We start from the raw sequence: 12988 nt of genomic DNA, 5'->3' as shown, positions 1-12988 counted from the left end.
AGACTCCAACTGAAAGGACTCCTGAAAGCTTGTGCTTGGTTTCCTCCAGACTCCGCCCCATGCACCTTTTTTTTCTTTGCTGGTTTTGCTTTGTATCCTTTTTCTATAATTAGTCATAGCTGCAAATACAACTACCTGCTGAGTCCTGTAAGTTCTCCCAGTAAACACTAAACCTGAGAGCTGTCAGGGGACCTAAGGTGTGTATTTAAAAACACAGGTTTCAGAATCACAGGCAAACCTATGATAGTGCTCCAGGCCACCTTACGTCTGTGCAGAAGTCCAACCAAGTGAACCTTTCCTAGAGTCCTGCCCTACCCTGGCTTACTTGAGTTTCATTCTTAATTGGCAAGGATATAGTCACTGATTTCAATCTGCCAAATTCCCAGGTTTTACTCTTCTGTCACCAAGAAGATAACAACCTAAATACATTTCATAATTTACCTTCCCATCTGGAGTTTTATTTTCAACCCATATCTCCTCAGTAGGAGGCAGTGCTGGAGTACCAGGAGCAGTCACGGGAGGCATTCCTGGTGGAAACATCATACCAGGAGGAGGAGGCATGGTTCCCATGGGTGGAGGCATGAAAGGTGGTCTCTGTTAATTCACAAGAAGTAATGTCACTTGTGTTTGTCTTTTTTCCTTCAAATTATTACTAAATTCTACCCAAAAGGTAAGGCACTGTAAGAGAAATTAGCTTTATAGTCAATTCAAATACATTTACCTAGGTTGTTGTGTAAGCAAAGTTTTTCTGTAATAAAAATGATTACTAAACAGACTAGAAGAAAGTATGTCAAGATACTAATAACAGTCATCTCTGGGTTGTAGAATTATAGGTGAGTTTTGCTTTATTATTTATACCTTAACTGCTATTTCATATATTGGGCACTACATTACTTTCAGAAGAAAAAAACTGATTCTCTTAACACCAGCCACCCAATGCCTTGACAGCTCACCTACAACAGGAACCAACAAACTATAAGAGAAATGTTATTTTACAAATAACAAGTAATAACTTAAAAAGAAAAATCAGATATACCTAACCTTTTATTCTCTTTTCCTATATGGAAAAAATTATTAGCTAGGAAAACATTTATTTCCTAGTTTTCAAATAATAATAATGTAGCTCACCAAAGATGCTAACATTAGTAAGTTTAAAAGATACAGTAAAATAATTATTCACTTTACTTTTGTGAAAAGAATCTAAATGGTATATATTACAATTAAAAAAGTAAATCTCCCGAAACCATTACTGATTCAACACTATCCCTCATAATTCCTTCAATGACTGCTGACTCAACCCAAGATCCTGAACCAAAGAATTTAACTGTAACTGCTATATCTTACTCACTAAAGTAGAAAAAAGGTCTGCAATTCTGAAAACAGATTTTGAACAGGGATTAAAAGATTTCCTCTATAATCTACAAGTAACATTAGAACTTAATTATCCAAAGCATCTTAATCTGGATAATGGAATTGACACTATGCCAATAATGTGAAAGTTACTTTTTTTCCTAAAAAAGTTTTCTTTTCCATACTCGTGTTTCTAGATTCAAATGACTGTCTTTCAAGCATCAATCAGCACACAGGCCCATGTTCTATAAAATATTCATTCCAAATATATGCTACACAGTATCTGAAAATCATTTGGATTTAAAGTAAAATCACACAATGGTCCATCAAGACCAAAAAAAGCATCACATTAGGAAGCATCCCATTACAACATCTGATATATTTCCATTAGAGGGTTACATTAACCCATTACATTTTATAATATTCCACAAAGAGGTTTAACTCTTAAAGGCACAAAATAGAGTAAATTCACACGTAACAAGTTATACCACAGTCAACAAGTCAAAAAGTTACTTCATATTCTAATTCTAAAGAAAATATAAAACCATTTAACTGTTTAAGAGGGCTAGGGGGAAAGGAGGGACAGGCTTATTCTAGGAGGGCAACAAAATAACTAAGCAAAGTACTAAAATCTGGTGTTTCTGCCATACACACAATTCTATGAGAGCTAACATCACTTAAATAGTACCTCATTATCTCTATTTTTAGTAAATTCATTCTTGATTATCTAAGCTAACAGAAGGCATATGATACTACTGTATTTGGTTTCAGAACTGTATAGGTTAAATAAACGGAAAACTCAGAAACAGTCAAAAAGAATATAATCTCAAAAGTAGGTATTTGAGAGTTGATACCTTCATAACTTCACTAAAGGATATATGCTTCAGGCTAAAACACTAGGAAAATTTTCATTTAAGGAAATTTCACAAAAATTCTGTTTCTAAAACTGTGAGACATTCATATTTTTTCCTAGGAAAGGAAAAAAATTCAAATACTGTGCTTACAAAATGTGCTGATTGTCACATTCTAGATTCTATACTAGGGATCATTCGTGGAAAGAATTCTTCAGGAATATATAAATATATATAAACTCATTAGTAATGTATATCATTGAAAACAAACTTCCCTCTCTTTACACATAAGCTTTCAAATATCATTTCCCATCAAGAAGATTATTAAAGACAACTGTCAGAGATGAAAGCAAGTTAGAACTACCTTATTCAATCCTAATATACATATTTTTTCATCACCATATAAATTTCCATTCTGAATTTCCATACTAATTATCATTATCAGTGCTTTTGAAGCAACACATTAGTATAAAGATGTTCTCTTTAGTTCTCATTCTCCTATAAACCCAAGAATACAAGTTTTATTCATACATACAAAACTCATACATACTATTGATACTAACACCAACAAAGAAATAGCTATCTCTACATTCTTTACCTGAAGGTGTGGAGGGCCCATAGGTGGAGGAATCCCTCCTGGAGGAGGCATTGGTGGCATATTAGGATCAAAAGGGGGACGTCCAAATGGGGGCCGAGGTGGTGGAGGAGGGCCTCGCATCATACCAAAAGGTGGAGGAGGTCGCATCAGAGGTGGTGGGCCTCGCATCACTGCGTTTGGTGGGGGAGCTGGGCCTCGGAACCTCAAGGCCTGCTGTTGAGCCATCCTGTATGGGAAACCAATGAATAAAATTTTCTTTCTCAAAGTAAGAAAAATATAGCTACTAAACTCTGATTACATCAATTTTTAAAGCCCTTAAGAGCAAGCAGAGTTGGAAAGTCATCATTTTGTATCACTGTATCAATGGACACCAAATCTAGGAGGAAATGAGGGGGTTATTTGCATGGTCTTAATATATCTTTCCACATGTTTCTTACAATAGAAATAAGGATAAACAAAACACTATGCAATAGAGAAACTGACCTAACACAACTGAGAGGGACACAATACCACCTATTCCAAGCAAGAATGTTTAACCTCAACATAATGAGTTATTAGACAAACACAAAATAATGTTCTATTACAAAGTGGGGAGCAGGGAGTATATTCTTCAGAAATGCTGTTATAAAAAGAAGAAAAAAGGAAAGTTGTGGAAATGTTCTAGATTAAAGGAAGCCAAAGAGACATGACAATACAATTCCAACTCTAGACAGGATACTAAACTAGAGAGAAGAAATACGATAAAGAACATAATGCATTAACAGACAACACTGGAATAAAGGCAAAAGATTACTTTTTATCAGTGCAAATTTACAAAGCAGGTAACAGTGCTGTCCCAGAGAAGATCACTATTCTCAGAAAACAAGCACTGGAGTATTTATAGGTAAAGGGCCATGGTGTGTGTGACCCTTTACCACAAATGGTTCAGGGTAACAGAGAGCACATACGTGACCAAGCAACAAAGCAGAACAGGTAAAATATTAACATTAAGCATACTATTTTTGTTTTTGCAACTTTTTGGAACCTTGAAGCTACTTCTAAATACAAGGTTTTTATAGCAGGGGAGGCTAACAGCTTAAGACATAATTAGCATTCTCATATAAAAGGGAATGCCCTTCTGTACTGTACTGTACTTCTGTACTGTTTTCACCCCACCCCAGTCTTCAATCTCTAGCTAAACACCTTCTTTACTTTCTCCATGGCATTCAAGCAGATAAGCAATATCACATTAGATGGTGTTCTCTATCTCCTAAGTGCCTTTTTTTTTTTTTTTACTAATGTTTTCACTCTTACAAATGCTTACTGGGCTTCCCAGGTGGTGCTAGTGGTAAAGAACCAGCTTGCCAATGCAGGAGACATAAAAGATCTGGGTCAGGAAGATCTCCTGATGGAGGATGTGGGAACCCACTCCAGTATCCTTGCCTGGAGAATCCCATGGACAGAGGAGCCTGACCTGCTACAGTCCACAGGGTCACAAAAAGTTGGACACAACTGAAGCAACTTAGCATTCACACAATCAACCTAACTCTGAAATAAGATTTTATCAACCTCACTTTACAGATTAAGGCACACAAAAGTAAAACAACTTATCCAAGGCCACACAGCTGGTTCAGTGGTAAAGTGAAGTGAAAGTGAAGTCGCTCAGTCGTGTCTGACTCTTTGCGACTCCATGGACTGTAGCCTACCAGGCTCCTCGGTCTATGGGATTTTCCAGGCATGAATACTGGAGTGGGTTGCCATTTACTTCTCCAAAATTCAAACACAGGCGAAAGGCTCTTATATACTACACCATGCTGTCTATGTTAGCCCCTTTAGAGCAAGAATTGTCTGTCCTGTTCACCTTTATATCCCCAGCACATAGTTATTTATGCCTGCCCATAGCAGGGCTCAGTAGTATTTGCTGAATGAACCAATGAATATGTAGGTGATACTGTACCTTATAAATAGGGTATGTAGAATCTTATAAAAATCTTTACTATAATATGCCATAGTGAATTTACTGAGCACCTATCACAGTCTACCTACTAGCTACAATAATTCTCTCCATTATAAACATGAAATTTACATTCCAGTGCTCAGGAGAAGATTAACAATTATATCCTCATGTGCATCTGATAATAATCATTCTGACACTCTCGCCTCACCAGATTCTTCCAACTTTCCTACATTTTTCAACCCTGTGCTTAAGACTACCCTTTCAACTTTCTCTAAATTTTCCACATCGTAGTTCAATTCAGACATTAAAAAAAATCCTAATAAAAGAACCAACTTGCCTTCTAGGAGAGCACAAGGATTGTAAACACATCCAGAACTACTATACCAAACATATTTCACCAAATCTGCAAATCATCCTACACTCCAATGGTAGAAGTATGAGTTAAAAGCAGTGACTGCAGAAACAATAATCAGCCTTTTTCAAATTACACGCACTCCCAAAACGCTGATGGGTCACTGTTACCGAAGCAATGTCTTAACCTTTGGGACAGGAAAAATCTTCACCAAGGAAAGATATTCCATCTCAGCCTTCAGCTATACATTATTTCTTTCTTTTGAATGTCACACTTTCTAGCTCTAACTTGAAGTTAAGTATTTTAGGCTCTAAAACCATGGCAAGTCAAACCAGGGCTCTGCCTTCTGTTTCAGGCTTCTTACCTATTTTCTGAACCTGAATATACTCAGATGTAAGTGAGGGGCAGTGGGGACAGAAATGAAACCTCTCTCTCTCTCTCTGTTTAATAAGATAATCCCCGTGAAACATTTAGGATGGTACCTGGGACACAGTGAACTATTTTAACCATCATTACTTTCATTCTCCCACAAAACCTAGCATAGTACTCTACCTGAAAAGCTAGATGCTTTCAAATGTCTGCAGTGAAAATGCTAGCAAAATTCACATAATTTCCTCTATCGACAGCCTCAAGCTGCCATTTTCTTATGTCAGATATGTATAGCACATGTGCTGAGCTCTTCATATGCACTTTATCACAACAACCTTACCTGCAGTGAGGGTTAAAGAAGCTAATGAAGTACTTGGAACAGTGCTCAGCACATTTTTATTAATTATTATTGCTGTTACTACAACATCAGTATAGTAATAGTAGCAATCAAAAACCATAATTTAGTGACTACTAAAATTACCTTGTTAAACAGTATTAATATTAGTAGCAGTATTAATATTATTATAATCATTATTAGCAGGCTCTATATAACCTGGCCCTTGCTGATCTCTCTACAGACTCTAATCCTTTTGATCAACTACTTCATTACCCTGAAGCCTCTGCACTTGCTTCCTCTGCCTGGCGTGCTTTTCCCCAGAGCTTTATGTAACAGACTCTCTCATTCTTCAGTTAAAGCTCAAAGTTCTTTCCCACCTTAGTCTCTCCCACCTCCTTTCTATCTCATTATCCAATCTGAGTTTACAACTATGAGGTAAATGCTATGAAAAAAATCCTCACATTTATTTAGTTTTATATTACCTATACTCACTAGTATTTTCTCTTTAGTATATTGATGTCTCCCAGAGCCCAGAAGGCAGGTGTTCAATTACTGTTTTAATAATGAGAGTGAACCCTAGGTATTTTTTCTATACCAAGCAGTTATAGGGACATTATGTACTAAGTCCATGTACTTAGTACATGTACTAAGTCTTTCAATCATCATAAAAACTCAATGAGATAAGTTTGGCACCGGTTTTACAAAGGAAACTATAGCACAGAAAAAGAACTTGTTTCATGTTAGTTAGTGGTAACACCAGCGTATTCTTATTCCCAGTGTACAGTTGAGGAAATTCAGACAAGCACCTTGTCATAAGTCATAAAGCATTAATAAGTAAATAAAGGCCCTGGGTAAAGTATCTGTACCAACATGACTCTAAAAGTTATCTTAATGATCCTTACTCATAAAGGAATAGAAAGGTATTTGGATCTCCAAATAAATCCTATTGTGGATTATTCGCATTCCTACCACTTTGGATCTTTACGAAAATAGAAGCGTACATGCATGAACAGAAATGCAGAAAAAATTTTTTACAAGAACAAATTATTTCCCTAGAAGTACTATATCTAGATATGCAATCTTCCCAATGGTAAGCACTGCAAATACTTTAGCACAACGGAGCAAAATTTTTAAATGCTGATATATGGGAAGCAAATTATAAAGTAGACTAAGTGAGGAGACCTAGGTTTTAATCCGGACCCAGTGACTTTGTGTAGTCTCTTCACACTTGTAGGCTGATTTCCTCATCTGGTGTGGTTAGTTTGAAATTTAGATCAATCTTAATTAGCATGGAAGCTCCCAGAGGACAAAGGATTTTAGTCCGGTTCAAGACTACTGCCAGCACCTAGGTCAGTGACTCTTATATAGCACACAATAAATGTGAGTCCAATAAATGGACCATCTCTAAATCTCCTATAACAATTTATTTACGATATATATACCTGAAAACCTGATTCGTGGGGCACTATGACGGTGACAACACCATAACGTATATTCAGAATACAAATGCAAAAAATTAAGCCCCAATTTCTGTACTCAGAGGCCACAAAAAACTAATTCCTCTTAAACCATGAGAAATGCTAAAATAAAAGTCTGTACCACATGCTGTGGAAGGAATTTCCAACCCCAGAAGTTAAGGCATGAAACATTTGCAAGAGAACACCTAATTTAAAGCACTATTCAAATCAGTTTTGCAGCAGCGTCTACACTTACTATTAATAAAATCTAAAAGGCTACTCACTGTAAAACTGAAGAAAGATACTCTCTTAAATGCAAAGTAATGTTTCCAAATCAATCCATAAGGCTAGCTTAAGTACCTCTTGAGATAAGAATCAGGTATAACCCTTTCATCACTAAATACTAAACGACCCTGGCAATGCACTCTGATCACTTAGTATTGAAGTATATACGTGGGGTTTAAAGATTTGAGATCCATCCCTGAAATAAGACTTTATTCCTGTCAAACTAAAAAATTTTTGACAACTCATCATCTCAAAGACATGATTTTTCCCCCCTGAAAACTTTAGTAACAATACCCAGTTTCCTTATACAATTTTATCTGGAGCTCTAGACAATGCTAGAGTCATCATAACTTTTTCTACTCTTCCTCATTCTCAAAGAATGACAACGGGCACAAATCAGAATGGGGGCTAAACATCTGAGATGCCATTTTTTTCCACCCAAGAAAAAGATAAAGTATCAAACAGACGTAAAGCTCTGTACCTCGTTTTCCCTAAAAACCACTGATTAAAGACTTCTCTCTCCAAGACAATTAAAAATTCCAGAGGCAGCCCAGAAACCAGGGCGAGAAAGGTCATTGCTGCCGTCCTTAGGGAGACAGTGTGGGCAGACGACTAGAAGTGAGGATAGAAAAGTGCAGGCTCCCAAGCCTGGCTGCCTGCGTTCAAGCCACTTCCTGAAGCCAAGATTCTACCAAAGACACCTGGCTCTAGGTCAGTTTCCTCACCTGAAGGATGGGTAAGTCACTTAACTGAAGGTGGCTCTTGCTCCGGGGCCTGCAAAACCAGAAGAGCAACTACTCCAAAAGGTGGGTGTGAGGATCACAAGAGAAAACACTAAGGAAAAGGCTCTCTGGCTCTCGGAAGCACGAAACAAATGACTGCCGCTATTGTTACTCCTCATAAACTCGGGATAAGGGATCAAACGATGAGAAAGGGAGGCCGCGTGAAGTTAAAGGAAAGCAAGCGACGTGGGCAAAAAGGAACCAGGCGGACGCGGGGACACCAAAAGGCGGCGGAGGACGTGAAGAAGGCCGAGCCAGGGCGCCGAGGAGTTGCCCCGCGGCATGGAGGGCTTCAGGGAGGAAAACTGGGCCCGCGGCGGCGCCAAGCCGGGAGTCAGGCTGAGGGCCGCCCAAGCGGAGGCGGACTGCGTCTGAGGCGGGGCCCCAAAGCGGGAACCCCGGACCCAGCCTGTGGGCCGCAAGCTGCGAGGGGCGCCTGGGCCCCACGAAAACGGAAATGAGCGCCCCGAGAACCCACAGGAGGCCGCGGCCGAAACCCGGCCCGGTCTCATTCAAGCCGCCTTCCCTTCCCCCTTCTCCAACCCCATGCGGTCCGGGCTCTTGGCCGCCGCGCCTCCTCAGTCCACCCTCCACCTCGGTTCTCCGTGCAGCAGGCTTAGCCTCTGGGACGTCGGAGCGCCGAGATGTAAGGCGGAGCAGTGCCCTTACCTGAGCTCCCCGGGGTTGAATCGCTCACCGTCTCCCCCGTCCCCACCACGCTCCGCCATTACAGAGGGCCACTTTCATCCACCCGCCGACTGGGCGTCCCCTATTGGTCGGGTGGATCGTCAATCCCGTGAGAGAAAGGCGGAGATAGCGGAGACTTGTGAGGTGATTTGTCAAACTCTCCATCAATCGCCGAGCTGAGGGTGGTGTCTGCCTTATTATTGGTGAAAGGGCCCGCCGACTTTAAAAGCGGTATGGAGACAGTCAGTTGATTGGTCGCTCAGAGGCTTTATGGGAAAACGAGACACTAGCAACGAGGAGCCGCCGGCGCCCTCTCGAGGTTAGCGAAACTAGGTCCTCCCACGTACGGCTAGGCCTGCGGTAGCCACGTGTCTGTCGGCTTCCAGGAAAGCCAATTGTGGGGCCATATTGTCCTCGTACCGGTCATATTGGCTCGGGCCTTGACCATTTCTATTGAGTGAGCCAATGAAAAATCGACCTGGGTCGCCGGTAAACCAATCACAGAGTTGTTGTAGAAACGAGCTATTTCCCAGATTTTTAGAATCTAGAGTCCTAAGGGGCCACCAGTTTATACCCGTGTTATTAAATGATACATTACTAACCACAAGAATACCTGTTAAACTGTATTCAATAATTAGTTGCAGGCTGATGAGTGTTACAAATTGCTCTATTAAGTTGGGGGAAGGAAACGTCTTGGCAATTTATAATTTAAACCATACGTCCTTCAATTTTAAAGTATACTTGTGTAAAATTAGCATACCCTAATACTTCCCTGGTGGCTCAGAAGGTAAAGCGTCTGTCTGCAATGCAGGAGACCCAGGTTCGATCCCTGGGTTGGGAAGATCCCCTGGAGAAGGAAATGGCAGCCCACTCCAGTATTCTTGCCTGGAAAATCCCATGGACGGCAGAGCCTGGTAGGCTACTGTCAATGGGGTCTCAAAGAGTCGGACACAACTGAGAGACTTCACTTTCACTTTAAATACCCGAGGAATTCTGAATATTTATTAAACTTTTTATTAAAAACAAAAACCTTCGGATACTGGGGTTTCAAAGGCACGATGAAGAGGAATTCCACCATTCAGATAAAATCAGATCAGATCAGTCACTCAGTCGTGTCCAACTCTTTGCGACCCCATGAATCGCAGCACACCAGGCCTCCCTGTCCATCACCAACTCCCGGAATTAACTCAGACTCATGTCCATCCAGTCAGTGATGCCATCCAGCCATCTCATCCTCTGTTGTCCCCTTCTCCTCTTGCCCCCAATCCCTCCCAGCATCAGAGTCTTTTCGAATGAGTCAACTCTTCGCATGAGGGGGCCAAAGCACTGGAGTTTCAGCTTTACCATCATTCCTTCCAAAGAAATCCCAGGGCTGATCTCCTTCAGGATGAACCGGTTGGATCTCCTTGCAGTCCAAGGGACTCTCAAGAGTCTTCTCCAACACTACAGTTCAAAAGCATCAATTCTTCGGCGCTCAGCCTTCTTCACAGTCCAACTCTCACATCCATACATGACCACAGGAAAAACCATAGCCTTGACTAGACAAACCTTTGTTGGCAAAGTAATGTCTCTGCTTTTGAATATGCTATCTAGGTTGGTGATAACTTTCCTTCCAAGGAGTAATTAATTTCTTTTAATTTTAATTTCATGGCTGCAGTCACCATCTGCAGTGATTTTGGAGCCCAGAAAAATAAAGGCTGACACTGTTTCCACTGTTTCCCCATCTATTTCCCATGAAGTGATGGGACCGGATGCCATGATCTTTGTTTTCTGAATGTTGAGTTTTAAGCCAATTTTTTCACTCTCCTCTTTCACTTTCATCAAGAGGCTTTGTAGTTCCTCTTCACTTTCTGCCATAAGGGTGGTGTCATCTGCATATCTGAGATTATTGATATTTCTCCTGGCAATCTTGATTCCAGCTTGTGTTTCTTCCAGTCCAGCGTTTCTCATGATGTACTCTGCATATAAGTTAAATAAGCAGGGTGACAATATACAGCCTTGACGTACTCCTTTTCCTATTTGGAACCAGTCTGTTGTTCCATGGAAGTCAAGAAACATCTGAAGTAACAGGCAAATTTGGCCTTGGAATATGGAATGAAGCAGGGCAAAGACAAATAGAGTTTTGCCAAGAATATGTACTGGTCATAACAAACACCCTCTTCCAACAACACAAGAGAAGACTCTACACATGGACATCACCATATGGTCAACACCAAAATCAGATTGATTATATTCTTTGCACCCAAAGATGGAGAAGCTCTATACAGTCAGCAAAAACAAGACCAGGAGCTGACTGTGGCTCAGACCATGAACTCCTTATTGGCAAATTCAGACTTAAATTGAAGAAAGTAGGGAAAACCACTAGACCATTCAGGTATGACCTAAATCAAATCCCTTATGATTATACAGTGGAAGTGAGAAATAGATTTAAGGGCCTAGATCTGATAGATAGAGTGCCTGATGAACTATGGAATGAGGTTCGTGACATTGTACAGGAGACAGGGATCAAGACCATCCCCATGGAAAAGAAATGCAAAAAAGCAAAATGGCTGTCTGGGGAGGCCTTACAAATAGCTGTGAAAAGAAGAGAAGCGAAAAGAAAAGGAGAAAAGGAAAGATATAAACATCTGAATGCAAAGTTCCAAAGAATAGCAAGAAGAGATAAGAAAGCCTTCTTCAGCGATCAATGCAAAGAAATAGAGGAAAACAACAGAATGGGAAAGACTAGAGATCTCTTCAAGAAAATCAGAGCTACCAAAGGAACATTTCATGCAAAGATGAGCTCGATAAAGGACAGAAATGGTATGGACCTAACAGAAGCAGAAGATATTAAGAAGAGATGGCAAGAATACACAGAAGAACTGTGCAAAAAAGGTCTTCACGACCAAGATAATCACGATGGAGTGATCACTGACCTAGAGCCAGACATCCTGGAATGGGAAGTCAAGTGGGCCTTAGAAAGCATCACTATGAGCAAAGCTAGTGGAGGTGATGGAATTCCAGTTGAGCTATTCCAAATCCTGAAAGATGATGCTGTGAAAGTGCTGCACTCAATATGCCAGCAAATTTGGAAAACTCAGCAGTGGCCACAGGACTGGAAAAGGTCAGTTTTCATTCCAATCCCAAAGAAAGGCAATGCCAAAGAATGCTCAAACTACTGCACAATAGCACTCATCTCACATGCTAGTAAAGTAATGCTGAAAATTCTCCAAGCCAGACTTCAGCAATATGTGAACTGTGAACTTCCTGATGTTCAAGCTGGTTTTAGAAAAGGCAGAGGAACCAGAGATCAAATCACCAACATCCACTGGATCATGGAAAAAGTAAGAGAGTTCCAGAAAAACATCTATTTCTGCTTTATTGACTATGCCAAAGCCTTTGACTGTGTAGATCCCAATAAACTGTGGAAAATTCTTCAAGAGATGGGAATACCAGACCACCTGACCTGCCTCTTGAGAAATTTGTATGCAGGTCAGGAAGCAACAGTTAGAACTGGACATGGAACAACAGACTGGTTCCAAATTCCACCATTAAGGACCTCAAAATATTAAGCTAATGATAGACATTTTTTTACTCAGACCTAGGGACTGGTTCCAAATAGGAAAAGGAGTACGTCAAGGCTGTATATTGTCACCCTGCTTATTTAACTTATATGCAGAGTACATCATGAGAAACGCTGGACTGGAAGAAGCACAAGCTGGAATCAAGATTGCCGGGAGAAATATCAATCACCTCAGAAATGCAGATGACACCACCCTTATGGCAGAAAGTGAAGAGGAACTACAAAGCCTCTTGATGAAAGTGAAAGAGGAGAGTGAAAAAGTTGGCTTAAAACTCAACATTCAGAAAACGAAGATCATGGCATCTGGTCCCAACACTTCATGGGAAATAAATGGGGAAACTGTGGAAACAGTGTCAGCCTTTATTTTTCTGGGCTCCAAAATCACTGCAGATGGTGACTGCAGCCATAAAATCAAAAGACAC

At 40.4% G+C, this 12988-nt stretch overlaps 1 protein-coding gene across 23 annotated transcripts in view; it reads right to left on the bottom strand.

The window, feature by feature from the left end:
• The window catches only part of TCERG1 (transcription elongation regulator 1), a 51811-nt gene extending 42749 nt beyond the window's left edge, over nucleotides 1–9062 (bottom strand). For all 23 annotated transcript variants that reach the window (XR_015168556.1, XR_015168557.1, XR_015168558.1 and 20 more), the window contains exons 1-3: nucleotides 8987–9062; nucleotides 2800–3025; nucleotides 442–594 (exon numbers count right to left, since the gene is read on the bottom strand). Coding sequence is in view for 16 of the 23 variants with exons in the window: in XM_086413676.1 (XP_086269802.1) it covers nucleotides 442–594; nucleotides 2800–3025; nucleotides 8987–9045 (438 nt within the window). In the remaining 7 variants the exon portion in view is untranslated. The remainder of the gene's footprint in view (nucleotides 1–441; nucleotides 595–2799; nucleotides 3026–8986) is intronic.
• Between the last annotated feature and the right edge of the window lie 3926 nt (nucleotides 9063–12988).

Source organism: Bos grunniens, chromosome 7 (assembly GCF_055505025.1).
Source record: "Bos grunniens cultivar Pamir isolate PY7600 chromosome 7, Bosgru_T2T1.0, whole genome shotgun sequence".
Lineage (NCBI taxonomy): Eukaryota > Metazoa > Chordata > Mammalia > Artiodactyla > Bovidae > Bos > Bos grunniens.
This window is presented reverse-complemented; position numbering and strand designations above follow the sequence as displayed.